At 42.3% G+C, this 16,793-nt stretch overlaps 1 protein-coding gene across 4 annotated transcripts in view; it reads left to right on the forward strand.

Moving 5' to 3' along the window:
- The first annotated feature begins 4,950 nt into the window (after positions 1-4,950).
- Positions 4,951-16,793, forward strand: part of SYBU (syntabulin) — a 55,268-nt gene continuing 43,425 nt past the window's right edge. Inside the window, exons 1-3 of one of the 4 annotated variants that reach the window (XM_073330298.1) lie at positions 4,951-5,183; positions 5,763-5,917; positions 7,197-7,407. In XM_073330298.1, the coding sequence (XP_073186399.1) occupies positions 5,804-5,917; positions 7,197-7,407 (325 nt within the window). In that variant the 5' untranslated portion in view covers positions 4,951-5,183; positions 5,763-5,803. Of the gene's footprint in view, positions 5,184-5,293; positions 5,918-7,196; positions 7,408-16,793 lie in introns of those variants that run through there. The other 3 variants (XM_073330300.1, XM_073330297.1, XM_073330299.1) reach the window with 3 other exon arrangements.

Raw genomic sequence — 16,793 nt, forward strand, 5'->3', positions numbered from 1 at the left:
AAAGAGGGAGAGGAATGTTTGGAGGGGGCAAGCAGCAACTCCGTGCGGTGGGACAACAGAGGTCGGTCAGGCCAGCTCCACATGGCAGGGCAGCAGTGCTTGGTTGGACCAGTGCCACGCAGCAGGGGTTGAGGAGAGAGTGCCATCTCCACCCCTGACTCACCTCAGTGGGCCACCCAGCCTGCCTGGTTTGGGGGGGCACAACCAGAAAATCTCCCACGTGTCGCCTCTATCCTGACTCCTTGTGGATTGTATTTTCAATAATTACCATATCCAAATGAACACTTCATCCTGACAGCATATCATGCATATTAAAATCCTTATGAATCCCTATTAGGATCAGTGCCTCTACAACAGTAGTTATCTGAAGAAAAGAACAAAGACATATTGTAACAGACTGTCAATGTTTGCCTAAAACAACTCTCACTTTTAGCAGATGTTGAGTCTGCTGGGAAATGGTTCAGTGGGTTCTGCTTAGTTGTTATCCAATCTGGATATAGAGATGTGCAGGGAGTGGCTCTTCGGGAAGACTGGATCTAGGTTGTGGGCTGTGCAGTCTTGAGGGAAGATTTCTAGGAGTAGCCAAGCCTCAGGAGAAGGTTTGAGTTGATCTTTGCCATCTTATTGCTGCTTTTTTAACAAAGCCAATTAGAAAAGCAATTGGATTATACAGAGCTTGGATCATATTTATAGAGCAGGTTAGGAAAAGTGCCTGATCTCCATCTATCAAAATTAGGAATCACAAAAGATCCTTCATACATTTTTGTGTGTGTGCATAGAATCTTCTGTTGCCCCTTATTGATAAGTTAACCAATTGCATTTTTATTGATTTCCCATCTATAACTTTCATTCAAAATATTTTCTTTCCAATATTTTTAATACAGAGGTGCTTTTAGTCTTCTCTTTCTCCAGGGTTTGATCTTGTTGATTATTTTAAAATCATCCTACCCATAATGTTATTGTTAACGAATGACCTTTTATTTTACATTTCTTGCATGTTTTGCACTTTGGCTTGTCACCTACATATTGACCCCCAAACTTTCAAGTAAACGTATAAGATCACAAACTTATTCTTAGTATTCATAAATAATCTAAAATGTTTCTTTCATGGTTTTAAGATCACTTGTATTTTGTGCTTTCATGATCTTTCTCATTTCCATCCCTTCCCTAGTTTTGAAAAATGAATTTCAGCACCATTTGAGTAGTTCTTTTTCATGTTATGGTCTATGTCATATTTGTGGAAAAAGAAATTTTAAGTGTCATAGGCCTGAAGCTGGCAAAAGAAAACTGCTTCATAATTCATTGTCAGGATGACAGGACCAAATCCTGCTTTATGTTACACAACTCCTGTGGGAGATGTTCATCCAAGAGCAAATTTGGCTCATAAGCAGCATAAAAGAGTTTTTTCATTTTGCTGACTAGTGCTAAGCACCCAGTTGCAGTTCACAGAGTTGAAGGGCAAATGAATTACATTCTGGATCAGTAAATGGGAATACCTAGAAAAAAGCATCTGCTGGACCAATGTGCAATTAGATGGAGAGAGGGGCTATTAAAATGAACTTCACGGGAAGCACCATGAAGGTTTCCATAACATGGCTGAGGTTTTCTGAATATTTCATACAAACAACCTCCATTACTGAGATATTCATAACTCTGAGGTTCTACTGTACTATAGAGGAAATAGTGAAATTGACCATGAACCTGCGGAGATTTCTCCCTGTTGCTGTATGGGGCCTATTATATAAAGTGCATTCAAATGCACAAAGCATACAAGCAGAAAAAAAGGTTTTTTTGTCTCATCTCAGTTACAGTTATCAAAAATGGTATTTGTAGCAATAGTATGTCAATATTTTTAAGTGATTTGTTTTAAAATGTTTCTTTGGTCAGGAAAACAAATTAAATTTGTTAAAATTATCAAATGAGGGAGAAAAACAAAATAATTCAACAGAAGATCTGGAAATAATCATAGAATCGTAGGCCTGGAACTTCTCAAGAGGTCATCTTGTCTAGTCTCCTGCACTCATGGCAGGACTAAGTATTATCTAGACCATCCCTGACAGGCGTTTGTGTAACCTGCTCTTTAAAATGTCCAGTGATGGAGATTCCACAACCTCCTGAGGCAATTTATTCCAGTGCTTAACTACCCGAACAGTTAGGAAGTTTTTTCTAATGTCCAACCTAAACCACCCTTGCTGCAATTTAAGCCTATTGCTTCTTGTCTAATCCTCAGAGGTTAAGGAGAACAATTTTTTCCCCTCCTCCTTGTAACAACCTTTTATGTACTTGAAAGCTGTTATCATGTCCCTTCTCAGTCTTCTCTTTTCCAGACTAAACACACACATTTTTTTCAATATTCCCTTATAGATCATGGTTTCTAGACCTTTAATCATTTTTGTTGCTCTTCTCTGGACTTTCTCCAGTTAGTCCACATCTTTCCTGAAATGTGGCACCTAGAACTGGACACAGTACTCCAGTTGAGGCCTAATCAGTGCAGAGCAGAACAGAAGAATTATTTCTCATGTCTTGCTTACAACACTCCTGGTAATACATCCCAGAATGATGTTTGCTTTTTTTACAGCAGTGTTACACTGTTGATTCATATTTAGCTTGTGATCCACTATGACCCCCAGATCCCTTTCCGCAGTACTCCTTCCTAGACTGTCATTTTCCATTTTGTATGTGTGCAACTGAATGTTCCTTCCTAAGTGGAGTACTTCGCATTTGTCCTTATTGAATTTCATTTCTCCAGTTTGTCCAGATCAATTTGAATTTTAATCCTATCCTCCAAAGCACTTTCAACCCTTCCCAGTTTGGTATTGTCTGCAAACTTTATACGTGTACCCTCTATGCCAGTGGTTCTCAACCAGGGGAACCCGTACCACAGGGGGTATGCAGAAGTCTTCCAGAGAATACATCAGCTTATCTAGATATATACCTAGTTTTAGAACAGGCTACATAAAAAGCACTAGCGAAGTCACTACAAACTAAAATGTAATTTAGACAAATGAGAAAGTAAGCAATTTTTCAGAAATAGTGTGCAGTGACACTGTTGTATTTTTATGTCTGATTTTGTAAGCAAGTAGTTTTTAAGTGAGATGAAACTTGGGGTACGCAAGATAAATCAGACTCCTGAAAGGGGTACAGTAGTCTGGAAAGGTTGAGAACCACTGCTCTATGCCATCATCTAAATCGCTGATGAAGATATTGAACAGAACAGGATCCAGAACTGATCCCTGCAGGACACTTGATATGCCCTTCCAGCTTGACTACTCTCTGGCAACGTTTTTTCAACCAGTTACAAACCCTCCTTACAGTAGCTCCATCAGGTTGTATTTCCCTAATTTGTTTATGAGAAGGCCATGTGAGACCGTATCAAAAGTCTTACTAAAGTCAAGATATACCAATCTACCACTTTTCCCCTATCCACAAGACTTGTTACCCTGTCAAAGAAAGCTATTAGGTTGGTTAGATATAATTTGTTCTTGACAAATCCATGCTGATGGTTACTTATTACCTTATTATCTTCTAAGTGTTTGCAAATTGATTGCTTAATTATTTGCTCCATTATCTTTTCTGGGTACTGAAGTTAAACTGACTGGTCTGTAATTCTCCAAATTGTCCTTATTTCCCTTTTTTATAGATTGGCACTATATTTGCCCTTTTCCAGTCCTCTGGAATCTCTCCTGTATTCCATGATGATGATTATCTAGTGGACAGTAAATATTATTTGAACAAAGATATGACTTTAAATCCTTGGAATTATTCCCATATATATCGAATGTTGGGAATAACATATTTTCTTGAACATTAATGACTGTTTCATCACTTTAATGTTACCCTGGAAATGTTTATGCAAAAATATCCCAAAGAGATAAAAGGGGATATACACTTAGGAATCTTAAGGTAGCATGAAGACTTCATTTTGTATATAACTTGTTTCTCAGACATCAGGAAGGCAACTGATTTGAGCTCCAAATGGAAAGCTATGGAGAGGGCTCTGACTGAATATTAAATCATCTTTTCCTTAGCTGAGTTGCTATGGTGATGGCAATGCTGCACAGCTTAATCTGCTGTTTCTATTGCTGCAACAGCTTTGCTGGCGCATATGCGGGATCTATGCACACATGCCATGTACAGCTCACTAGAGAAACACACAAGAGGAACCCATTTTATAGTGGGATGGAGGACTGAAGTTCTATTGCTGTGGTTTAGGTGTAAGGTTGCAGTCTTTCATTTTCAATGGGGACTCTGGTGTCACTACAAGAGGTGGATGTCTGGGACATTTCCTGATGTGTTTCTGCCTGGCTGCCTATGAATATATATTCAAATAAATACACCTGTGTAATATTTTCCAACTATACAGTACCTTTCACCCAAGGATTTCAAAGTACTTTATAAATATAATGACCCCCTCACCTCTGTGATTTACAGAGCTGAGCTGAAAGAGAATACTGGCAATGTCAGGTACTGGCTGGCTTGATTTTAATTGGCACAGCACAGCTTGGAGCAAAGGAGAAGACGTGGATCTAATCCCACTATCAGGTTAATAAATTAGTAATCTAATTGTTTGTGTATTAAACAACCAGCCTGACAACTTCTATCTGTGCAAAGTAGAAAGTTCAACGTTTGCTCCTGCAGGTTTTGAGAAGCACATCTCCTTTCACTGGGATGCCTATATGGTTCCCATTGCACCACAAAAGGACTGATTTCTGAACAGTTATTTTTAAACACTCACTGTTGTTTAATATTTATATTACAGCAGCACCCAGAAATACCAATCAGAATTGGTGTCCCATTGTATTGGGCACAATCTATGAAAACACAATCCCCCCCCACAAAGAATTTTACAATGTAAGCGGCACTGATCCTGTAAGCAGACCGGCCCCCACAGACAGCTCCCTAGGCAGAGACTCCAGAGCCTCCTCCCCCGCGTAGACCAGCATAGGGCTGAAACTCCGACCCTAGAAAAACTGGTTTCAGAGTAACAGCCCTGTTAGTCTGTATTCGCAAAAAGAACAGGAGGACTTGTGGCACCTTAGAGACTAACCAATTTATTTGAGCATGAGCTTTCGTGAGCTACAAAAACTGTTACTCGATCGAGTAGTCCCACTCAGCTGAGTAAAGCTGGGGCCTGGGGCAGCGGACATGAAGCATGGAGGAGAGACAGAATACAGCAATTTTAGGTACCTTGCAATGTGTTGCTTAAAAATGAAGTGGCAACCCCCCCCCCCCCCCTTCTTGTGCCTTGGCTGCCTTCCTAGCGGCAAACGCGGGGACGGGCAATTGTAACGAACTCCGGCCTTGCTTTCCTGCCGTTCATGCCGGGAGAGGCGCCTGCTGCCACCCATCCACCGGAGGCTGCCGGTGTCGGCACTGACCTCTCCCAGCCCGGAGGCCGCGCCGGCCTGGCTCCGCAGAGGCGGGCTCGGGGGCAGCAGAGCTTCCAGGCGCCGGGGCGGCAGGAGGCGGCACCTGGCCGGCAGTGGCAGAGCCGGGCCCCCGGGTGTCGCTCCCTGGGCTCGGTGACGGGGGGAACTGCCGGGGCAGGAACCCAGCCCGGCCCACAGGCTGCACGGGAGCGCCCCGCGCAGCAGGGAGCGGGCCAGCCCGACAGGCGGCCGCGGAGGCGGCGGCGGCACCACGTGTCGGGGCGGGGAACAGCGGGCTGGGCTGGGCTGGGCTCGGCACGCCTGGCGGAGCGGAGAGCGGCGGGTCCCTGCGGCAGCCCTTGCTCAGCGCGTCTCCCGTCCGATCTCTCCCAGCCAGGTGCCCCCGGGCCGCGCCCGACTGAGGCAGGATCGGGATGGGACCGCTCCGGGAGGGCAGCAAGGTGAGCAGGGCCGGCGAGGCGGCCCCGGAGCCCTTTGGCCGCAGGTGGCGAGTCCCGGGAGACAGACCCCGGGTGACAGGAGTGCAGGTGCGGGGGGAGACGCGCAGGCGGCGGGAAGGGGCTGGCGGGGACGGGGATTGGATCGGGGGGGTGTCTGAGGAGGGGAGATCGGGTCTGACAGGAGGGGGGAGATCGGGGCTGGCGGGGGGGTCTGGGGAGGGGAGATTGGGGGGTCTGAAGAGAGGGGGATTGGGGCTGGTGGGGTCTGAGGAGGGGGGATCTAGGGTCTGAGGAGGGCGGCGGGGGTCTGAGGAGGGGGGGATCGGGGCTGACGGAGCGTCTGAGGAGGGGAGATTGGGGCTGGCAGGAGGCTGCGAGGAAGGGCGATCAGGGCTGACGGGGCTTGGAGCTGGGCTCGAGGCTGGCGAGGGGTCAGGGCTGGCAGGGGGCTCTGAGGAGAGGGGATCGGGGCTGGCAGGGAACGGCTAGGGGGCCCTGAGTCGGGAGTAGCCCTGGAGAGATGGTATCCAGGCCCTTGATTCAATAAGCAAAGGCCAGGCAGGCGGTATTCATTGGGGGCCACCTTCCACCACACCTGCCGTGCAGAGAGCAGCAGTAGCAGGAGGAGAAATTACTGCCACCATCCCTGGGTGAAAGGGGCTGAGTCATAGAATCACAGAAGTGTAGCACTGGAAGGGACCTCAGTCAGTCATCTAGTCCAGTCCTCTGCACTCAAGGGAGGACTAAGTAATAGTTAGGTCGTTCCCGACAGATGTTTGTCTCACGTGTTCTTAAAAACCACCAATGTCGGAGATTCCACAACCTCCCTAGGCAATTTATTCCAATGATTACTACCCTGATAGTTAGGCAGTTTTTCCTAATGTCCAACCTAAATCTCCTTTGCTGCAATTTTAGCCTGTTGCTTCTTGTCCTATCCACAGAGGTTAAGGAGAACAATTTTTTCACCCCCCTCTTTGTAACAACCTTTTATGCATTTGAAAATTGTTACCATGTCCCCCTCTGTTGTCTCTGAAGAGACAGATGCATCTGTCATCTCCCCCGAGCCTTCCCCATAAAGGAGTCTCCAGCAATGTATGTGTAAGGAGGGGAGCTCAAATATGAGTTGGGATAGGTTATTCCTGCGGTACTTGGGATGATGGGTGCTTATGTAGAAGAGGTTACACTGGGGAATTTGTGGGGGAGTTGTGTGGAAGAGGTTCGTCCTGCGGTATTTGGGGGGAGGTTGTGGGTGGGAGTTTACTCCTGGGGTATTTGGGAGGGTGTTTATGATTGGGAGTTACACAACAGGGAATGATACTTATGTAGATCATATTTTGTTATGTTCTCCTTGTTTGTTTTTGAGTAGGAGCAGAAACTGCAGCAGGAGAAGGAGATCTCCCGCAGCCGCATCCCCCGCCTGCTACTTCGGCCTTATGTATCCCAGCAGCAGCAACAACAACAGAAAGTGTCCCCAGCCTCTGAGTCACCCTTCTCAGAGGAGGAGAGTAGAGAGTTCAACCCCTGCAGCTCTTCTGGAGGCTCAGCAAGGACCATCAGCAGCAACAGCTTCTGTTCAGGTACCATCACCAGATACACAGTGGTTGTGCAAAAACAGAGATGTCTGGCCTGATTTTCCTCTCATTTAACCCCAGGGTAAATTAAGAATCACTCCATTGACATATGTGACGTTTGTGTTAATGATTGGAGAATCAGGTCCTGTGTGTGTAACGTGTTTGGAGAGTAATAATATGTTGGCATGCAATTGCTTTTCTTTATATGTTTAGTATAGTCACTGATGGGGATAGTGAGAACATTTAATGCCCTATTTGTTTATTATTATTTATTGAATTATAAATGGTACCTTAGGCATGCATAGTGCTTTGCAGACAAAAATAAAAATTGATTTCCACTGAAATCCAGTATCTGTTTTTTTCATATATGTCTGTAAGTGACACCAGATGTTTCCATTTCAAATTCTAAAGGCTTTTCTTTCCTATCCTTTGCTAAAAAGTTGGCATCTTTATTGCAACAGAACAGTTTATTAGAGGTACATTTAGATGAAGAAAGAGTCTTAAATACTATGGTGTTTGTCTAGAGAATGTGGACAAATCTGAGGCCAAAGGAGCTAGATATGTGGAACAGGAGGGCTAGTTGCCGTAGTGGATTACAGACCTAGGTCATATACTGTGGTTGTTTTTTTTATACAGAACTCCACACTGATTTCATGTAGTGTTCTATATGTGGATCGGTAGCAGAATATAAACCAATGTGGCCAGGCAGCAAAATGGTGGCTGAAATCTTTAGTGTTAAAATGAAATTAACATTGTTTGAAAGTTCAACCTTCTTCCAAAGAAATGTAAAGATGCTCCATTGATAACTGGACCATATGTAGCTACCCATACAGCATACAGAACACAGGTCCTGTGGAAAGTACAATGGCTCAGTGATGTATCAGATGGCAAAAATAAACTATAATTCTTGAACTACAGTACATGGGAGGTCTTTTGCTAAGACTGCCATTTGTGAGACTTTTTTAAAATACATATCTAATTACCCTTTATGACATAATATTTTAAACCAAACATCTAATATTACGCAATTGCTTCTATAGAATCTAGCATACTTTCAGATCCTATTCTGCAAAACTTATGCACATACTTAATTTTATGCATTGTGAATAGCCCTATTGATTCTGTGGGAGTACTCAGTGTGTAAAGTAATGTATGTTCAAATATTTTTGCAGAATCAGGGACTATTTCTTTTAATTCCTTGGTACATGCTATGCAGGAACTCATTTTGAAGACTTTTTTTGAGGGGGAGAGAGTTGATTTTAGTTTTTAGTCTTTCATACAGAATTTTTCCTTAATATTTCCAGCTAATCACAACATCGTAGTTATAACAGGTATTTTGTTATTCTTAAATTGTCAGAATAACTTCCTGAATTTCCTTTTTTGTCCATTCACAAAATTGCCAAACCACAAGATACAATTATTTTTTCCAAGTGACTGTAGAATAGAATAATTTCTAATGGGAATTCTGATTTTCCCTCCAAAATTGGATCCAAATTATTTTGTATTGTTTTCCCTAAATAGTGATAGAATAGCTAAAATACATGCAAAAATAGTTAACTTAGATAGGAATAATATTTTCAATATCCATCTTATGCTTTTTAATTTATGAGTTTATATATTTCCTCACATATTACTGTACACAGGATATAGGAGTTGCCTAAAGGAAACTTCCACTGAAATTGTTTTTAAAATGGTGCCTTTTAGAATTATATTTTTAAAATAATATCTCCAAAATGTGTCCCTTCTTCACTAGTGCCCGAATCTTTGCCCATGCCCCAACAGTCTCTCACTGTGACTATTGCAACGTCCTCTTTTCTGGTCTGCCTTATTTTCATCTCTGATTTTTGAAGTCCATCCAACGTACTACAACCAAAATTATTTGCTGCTGCTCCAACCATATAAATCCTCTCTTTGAATTCCCATAATAGCTTCTTACCTCCTTCAATGTGTGTATATATATAATCTGCTGTTTTGACATTTCTAAGGCACCAGTTACAGTAATATTCAGAAGTACAATATTCAAGCTCTTTCTCTACAAGGCCTTGCACAGTTTTTAATGTCTGCATCCTGTCTCTAATCATCTCTTATTCACTCCACATGCCCTATGCTAGTTCATCTTGATGCTCGTTGTTTTTTCCTACTAGTAGCTGTGTGTCTTTCCTCATGTCACCCCTTTGGTTTGCCTGGAACATCCTCTCCAACATTGTGCACTACACAATTTGACCTGACAGAGGCCTCCTCAATACTTGCTGCTTTCACTTTAAAACTTATCACTGATCACCAACCTGGCCTTGCCTAACTGTCCTCCAATTTTAAAGAGTGTATTCTTTAAAAAGAGGAACTTACAAGATGGATGCATAACATAACAATAAATGCACCTTGAGATTGGTCACTCCTGTCTCCCTCGACCTCTGGTACCTCCTTCCCAACTTTTGTTTATGGTCATCCCTTGCCATGTTGTGTCCAGTATGGATTGTAAGAACCTCCAAACAGGGACCTGTCATCTTTCTGGTTTAAAAGTGATATACACAGCAATGGTGGTTAAGCTTAACAAGTAATAACTTTGGGAGAGGTGGAAAGATCATCAGGAGGTCAACGTTATGGTGATGAAAAAAGCCTGTGAGCATTACACTGAAAGAGCTAAAACCCTCCCCTCCCATAACCACCATTACAGATATGAGAATCCAAAATGAAAAAATTACCTAACTGGTAAATAGCAACTGCAAGTGAATCAACACCTGGAATAATTCCTTTCCCTTCACCCCTTCACTTGAAAAGTTTCTACCCATCCTTCTTCCCTTATCATTGACACTGTGCTCTTCTACTATGGAAAGCCCTTTTAAAAAAAATATAAAATCAGCTCTCCTCCCTAGCGCACTGTGCATATGGCTCTGCTGTTTGTATCCCCAGAGCTTCTGAGCCTGTTAATTTTCCTTGTCTGCTTGCACTGGCCCTCCTGCATACCAGAAGGCTTCAAGTTCTTCTCCCTCTGTAACTGACAGGAGCAGAATCTTCTGGGGCCTGCTAATGTTGTTTCAGGCAGGCAGTGGGCAGAAAATAAAAGGGTTCAGGACCTCTGGGAACAGTAATAGTGCTGCAATCATGGAGGCAGGCAGGCATCAGGGAAGGAAATACCACTCAACAGTGCAAAAAAGACACTTAATTTTGCTCTGTAAACTCTGCATTGGGGGAGGGGTATTAATATTTGCTGAGCTCAGATTTAAGGTTGGGGAATCATTTCCCCCTTTCTCTTCTAGAAGACTCCTTCTCGGGGACCTTAATATACGTTTATGCAACTTATTGCATATTTAACAGTATTAGTATAATGTACTCATTCAATTTGTGGTAGGAGCCCTTTCCAAATTCACACAAAGATATGGTGTATGGGTATTAACATGCCTATCTATTAAATTCTTGATAAAAATAGATTTTGAGGCATAGACTGCTTCTGTCCAATGTATTTTAGATACTCTTTCTGGAAACAGGTCAGGCAAATTACATTTGTATAGCAGTATGTAATATTTACTAAACAAGTTTGCATGGCTTCAATAGGTGCTGCTTGTCAGCTGACAGCGAAGCACTTCTCTTCCCCCAGCCTCTACTTTCCTTTGATTTGGATGTCAGCCATAGGATTCAAATGTCAAGCTGTGAAAAACATTCTCCCAGCAACATAAGCTGGTTATATTACTTCTGAGTATTTCCCCATGTTTTGCATGTTTTCCTCATAAATTACACTTTTGGCTTTGAACTACACACCAGACTAACCTTGTCAATCAGGAGAAAGGTGCACACTTTAAACTGATAGACAGATAATCCAGTTTATGGCCCATTAACTACAGCTGCTCCAAAGGAAAATTAAGGTTTCCTAAAGACGTCTTTGGGAATGCCAGCGAATGAATCTACCTTCTAAGTAATAAGACACTGAGGGTGGAGTGTTACTCTTAATTTGTGTGTACAACTCCATTTAGACTCATAGATTTTAAGACCAGAAAGGACCATCATGATCATCCAGTCTGACCACCTGCACGTCACAGGCCACAGAACCTCACGCACCCCCTCCTGGGGCTGTAATAGACCAAGAACCTCTGGCTGGGTTTCCGAAGTCCTCAAATCATGGTTTAAAGACTTCAAGTTAGAATTCACCATTTACTCCAGTTTAAACATGCAAATGACCTATGCCCCATGCTGCAGAGGAAGGCAAAAACCCCTGAAGTCTCTGCCAATCTGACCTGGGGCAAAATTGCTTCCCGACCCCAAATATGACAATCAGTTGGACCCTGAGCATGTCAGCAAGACCCACCAGCCAGACACTTGGGGAAGAATTCTCTGTAGTAACTCAGAGCCCTCCTCATCTAGTGTCCTATCTCCAGCCATTGAGAATATTTGCTACTAGCAGTCACAGATGGGCCACATGCCAGTGTAGGCAATCTCATCATACAGTCCCCATCACAAACTTATCAAGGGCAGTCTTGAAGTTATTTTGGGTTTTTTTGCCCCTATAGCACCTCTTGGAAGGCTGTTCCAGAACTTCACTCCACTGACGGTTTGAAACTTTTGTCTAATTTCAAGCCTAAACTTCTTGTTGGCTAGTTTATATCCATTTGTTCTTGTGTCAACATTAGCGCTTAAATAAACTTAAATAACTTAAATAAATGTAAACATTAGCACTTAAACTTCAATAACTCCTCTCCCTCCCTGGTATTTATCACTCTGACGTATTTATAAAGAGCAATCATGTCTCCCCTCAGCCTTCTTTTGGTTGGGCTAAACAAGCCACGCTCATTGAGTCTCCACTCATAGGGTAGGTTTTCCATTCCTCTGATCATTCTAGTAGCCCTTCTCTGCACCTGCTCCAGTTTGAATTAATCTTTCTTAAATGTGGGAGACCAGAATTAAACACAGTATTCGAGAAGAGTTCTCACCAGTGCCTTATATAATGGTAATAACACTTCCCTATCTCTACTGGAACTATCTTGCCTGATGCATCCTATGATTAGTTTTCTTTCATGGCCACATCACATTGGCCTCTCATAGTCATCCTGTGATCAACCAATACACCCAGGTCTTAGAATCATAGAAGATTACGGTTGAAAGAGACCTCAGGAGGTAATCTAGTCCAACCCCCTGCTCAAAGCAGGACCAACAGCAACTAAATCATCCCAGCCTAGGCTTTGTCCAGCCGCGCCTTAAAAACCTCTAAGGATGGAGATTCCACCACCTCCCTAAGTAACCCATTCCAGTGCTTGACTACCATCCTAGCGAAATAGTGTTTCCTAATATCCAACCTAGACCTCCCACATTGCAACTTGAGACCATTGCTCCTTGTTCTGTCATCTGCCACCACTGAGAACAGCTGAGCTCCGTCCTCTTTGGAACCCCCCTTCAGGTAATTGAAGGCTGCTATCAAATCCCCCCTCACTCTTCTCTTCTGCAAACTAAACAAGCCCAGTTCTCTCAGCCTCTCCTCGTAAGTCATGTGCCCCAGCCCCCTATCATTTTCGTTTCCCTCTGCTGGACTCTCTCCAATTTGTCCACATCCTTTCTGTAGTTGGGGGCCCAAAATTGGACACAGTACTCCAGATGTGGCCTTACCAGAGCCGAATAGAGGGGAATAATCACTTCCCTCGATCTGCTGGCAATGCTCCTACTAATGCAGCCCAATATCAGTCTTCCTGGTAACAAGGGTACACTGACTCATATCCAGCTTCTCATCCACTGTAATCTCCAGGTCCTTTCTGCAGAAGTGCTGCTTAGTCAGTTGGTCCAGCCTGTAGCGGTGCATGGCATTCTTCCATCCTAAGTGCAGGACTCTGCACTTGTCCTTGTTGAACCTCATCATATTTCTTTTGGCCCAATCCTCCAATTTGTCTAGGTTACTCTGGACCCTATCCCTACCCTCCAGCATATCTACTTCTCTCTCCAGCTTAGTGTCATCCGTGAACTTGCTGAGGGTGGAATCCATCCCATCATCTAGATAGTTAATAAAGATGTTGAACAAAACCGGCCCCAGGACCAACCCTTGGGGCACTCTGCTTGATACCAGCTGCCAACTAGACATTGAGCAGTTGATCACGACCCACTGAACCCGACAATCTAGCCAGCTTTCTATCCACCTTATAGTTCATTAATCCAATACATACTTTTTTAACTTGCTGGCAAGAATACTGTGGGAGACCATATCAAAAGCTTTGCTAAAGTCAAGATATATCACTCCACTGCTTTCTTCTCCTCTGTCTCTTCCAACTGATACACCCCCAACTTATAGCAGAAATTCATGATGTTAGTTCTTGAGTGCATGACCTGGCACTTCGCACTATTAAATTTCATCTAATTTCTATTACGCTGGTTTTCAAGATCATCCAGCTCTTCTTGTATGATATTCTGGTTCTCCTCCATATTGGCAATGCCTCACAACTTTGTGTCATCAACAGATTTTATTAGCACAGTCCCATTTTTTTGTGCCAAGGTCATTGATAAAAATGTTAAATAAGACTGGTCCCAAGACTGATCCTTGAGGAACTCCACTCGTAGCTTTCCTCCAGCCTGACAGTTCATCTTTCAGTATGACCCATTGTAGTCTCCCTTTTAACCATATTCACCTTAAATTCTCATATTAATCCCCAAATTCTCCAATTTAACTAATAATTTCCCATGTGGAATTGTATCAGATACCTTACTGAAATCCAGGTAAATTAGATTTGCAGCATTTCCTTTGTCTAAAAAACTAGTTATCTTCTCAGAGAAAGAGAGCGAGTTTGTCTGGCATGAGCTACCTTTTGTAAAACCATGTTGTGATTTGTCGCAATTACCGCTTACCTCAATGTCCTTAACTACTTTCTCTTTCAAAATTTGTTTCAAGACCTTGCATACAAGGGGAGTTACTTATGGATTGAAGGCAATGTTTGGCCTAGAGTAACTAAATTCCACAGTCTGTTTAGTCTGCCTTTTTAATAGTGAGACAAGGTAGGTGAGGTAATACCTTTTACTGGACCAACCTCTGCTGGTGAAAGAGACAAGCTTTAACTCCCCTCTTTGTGTCTTATAACGTAGAAGGCAGATTCATTAGCTGGAATTCCCAAAGAAGGCTTTATGAGAGCCTCATTTTCCTTCTCTCTCTCAGCAATAGAAGTTGGTCTGATAAAAGATATTACCTCATCCACCATGGCCCTCTAATATCCTGGGATAAACAGGGGTACAACTACACTGCAAACAGTTTTTAATAGCTAGTCAGTTTTGGGGGACACATCCTTTTTCATTTTTCATTTTCTGAATAGCTCATCTTTTTAATCATCATTTTAGTGCTGATGTTTTGTCTTCTCAGTCTTTGTATTCATCTTTGTTTAAGACTTAACTTATTGACTTAAGAAAAGAATGCAGAAATAGTTGGTTAGCTGAGATGCTTTAGCCTTAAGTACCTGTGTTTTAATAATCAGTTGAAGTAAAGGGCTGTTTGAGCTAGAGGAGCTGTTTTATTTCAAATGCAAAGTACTCTTCTGGGCTTTTATTCTCACCTGCAATATCTCCTTGTTAATAAGTATACATAGTACTACTGATCATCTAGGAGTTAGGTGACAACTAGTGGTTACAATAGGTGCACCTTACTCATTTAGAAAATTCTGGCCAAGATTTTCAAAAACAGAGTTCAGAGCCTAAGTTTAGGCCTTTGTTTGTGAAAATCTTGGCCTCTACGTTCACTGTGTTTACACTGTAAATTCACTGTGCCTGCAGCAGAAAGTTCTCTATTATTATATCCTGTTCACACTACTCACATGCGTAGTCAAATTTAGACTATTTTGCCGATTGGTCCAGTTATTGGTTGATGCTCAAAGTGAGTTCAGGAAGAGTGCTTGTGTGAGTAAAGAAAACAGGATTTAGCCATGCATATATACTTATTTAAATCAGTTTGAATAAGCTACATTTAATACTAGCTGCAAATAACTGAGTCTGAGGATCTGTACAGGTTCACAGAAGAGACATCTTCATTCACTGTATGCAGTTAACATGCTGTACCTTCAGTCATAGCTGAAATAATTTCTCACTAGGACAGTGAGGTAGATTGTGTATTAGGAAAGCTACCCAGAGTGGAGCATTGATAAACTACATGCTTAATTGTATATTTTTGAGGAGAAAAAAAGAGAAAATTGGATCATTTTAATGGGTCAACAATGCAGAGACCAAATGTAAGGTTATTATCATTAGTTTCCTTATATGTTAAAATCCCCCTATCTTTATATCTGTTTTCATCAGAAGGAATGTTTTGTTAGCGTATTCCCCTGACTCCGAGTTTATATTTTCTTTTATTGACATTTATTGCGTCAGATAAGTGTGTTTAAAATTGCCCCCACGTTTGATATCAAAAGCATTTTCACAGTCCTTCTTTATTCCATTTGATTGAACTGTATCATCTGAAATATGATATCATCTGAGAGTCCTTCTCAAGCTGTGCAAGTTTGTTTGTGAAACCCATTGCTGTAGATGCTCTGTCTGGCATAGCTGTGTGGCACCTTGATCTTCATTTTCTAAATACATTGGGCCAAATTCTGCTTTCATATACACACTTGTGGCTCTTATTCAAGAGCAGCATTTGGTCCTTTGTGTCCATTTTTCAGTGCTCTTTACTTGGAGGGTCTCCTGCTAGGGCATAGGAATGATTTGGGAATTTAGTTAGTTTACTGGTTAGTGTTTATATATTTCTAGAGAGAGGTTTTAAATGTGGAGGTTAAAAAAGTTTATATGTACGGAAGTGCAGACTCCTGCCTGCTTCTCTCTCTTCCTCCACTGTTGCCTTGTACAAAATGACTGCCCTTGTACTACTGCACCGTACAACTGCTTGGGAAGCCAAGACATTTGACCTTCTGAATGTCCCTGTCATCTGCTCTACATATCAGTCAGCACTGTGAGCTCTAAAGGCCTGAGCTAGAGCCTAGTGAAGTCAGTGGAAAGGTTCCTATTGACTTCAGTGGGTTTTGGAAACAAGCACCTGGCATCTTCCCCTTTCTGGAGCCCAAGTTTGTCCCCTCTGTGTATGCTGATAACAAAAATGACTTAATTCATTGTTAAGAAGCGCTGTGTTTGAATCTTTCATTAAAAATACTTAATCAAAGATATTTTGTTTTAAAATGGTTTTAATACAAATTTGTATTGAGTTAAATGGTGTCATGTGTGTCAACAAGTATTGCAAGGTTTAAACAGAATGAAAGAACCTTGTCCTTAATCAGAAGCCCAAAATACTGTTGAATAAAGAGAACACGTTCCATCGTAGGAGATTCTGTGGTATTTTAAAAACAAAATCTGCATGTCATATCTTGATCCTGATAAATTACTCTTCCATTGACATCAATAGGCGTTCCACATATATAGAGACAGTAGAATATTAGGATTGAGAGATGTCA

Source organism: Lepidochelys kempii, chromosome 2, assembly GCF_965140265.1.
Source record: "Lepidochelys kempii isolate rLepKem1 chromosome 2, rLepKem1.hap2, whole genome shotgun sequence".
In the NCBI taxonomy this organism is placed as follows: domain Eukaryota; kingdom Metazoa; phylum Chordata; order Testudines; family Cheloniidae; genus Lepidochelys; species Lepidochelys kempii.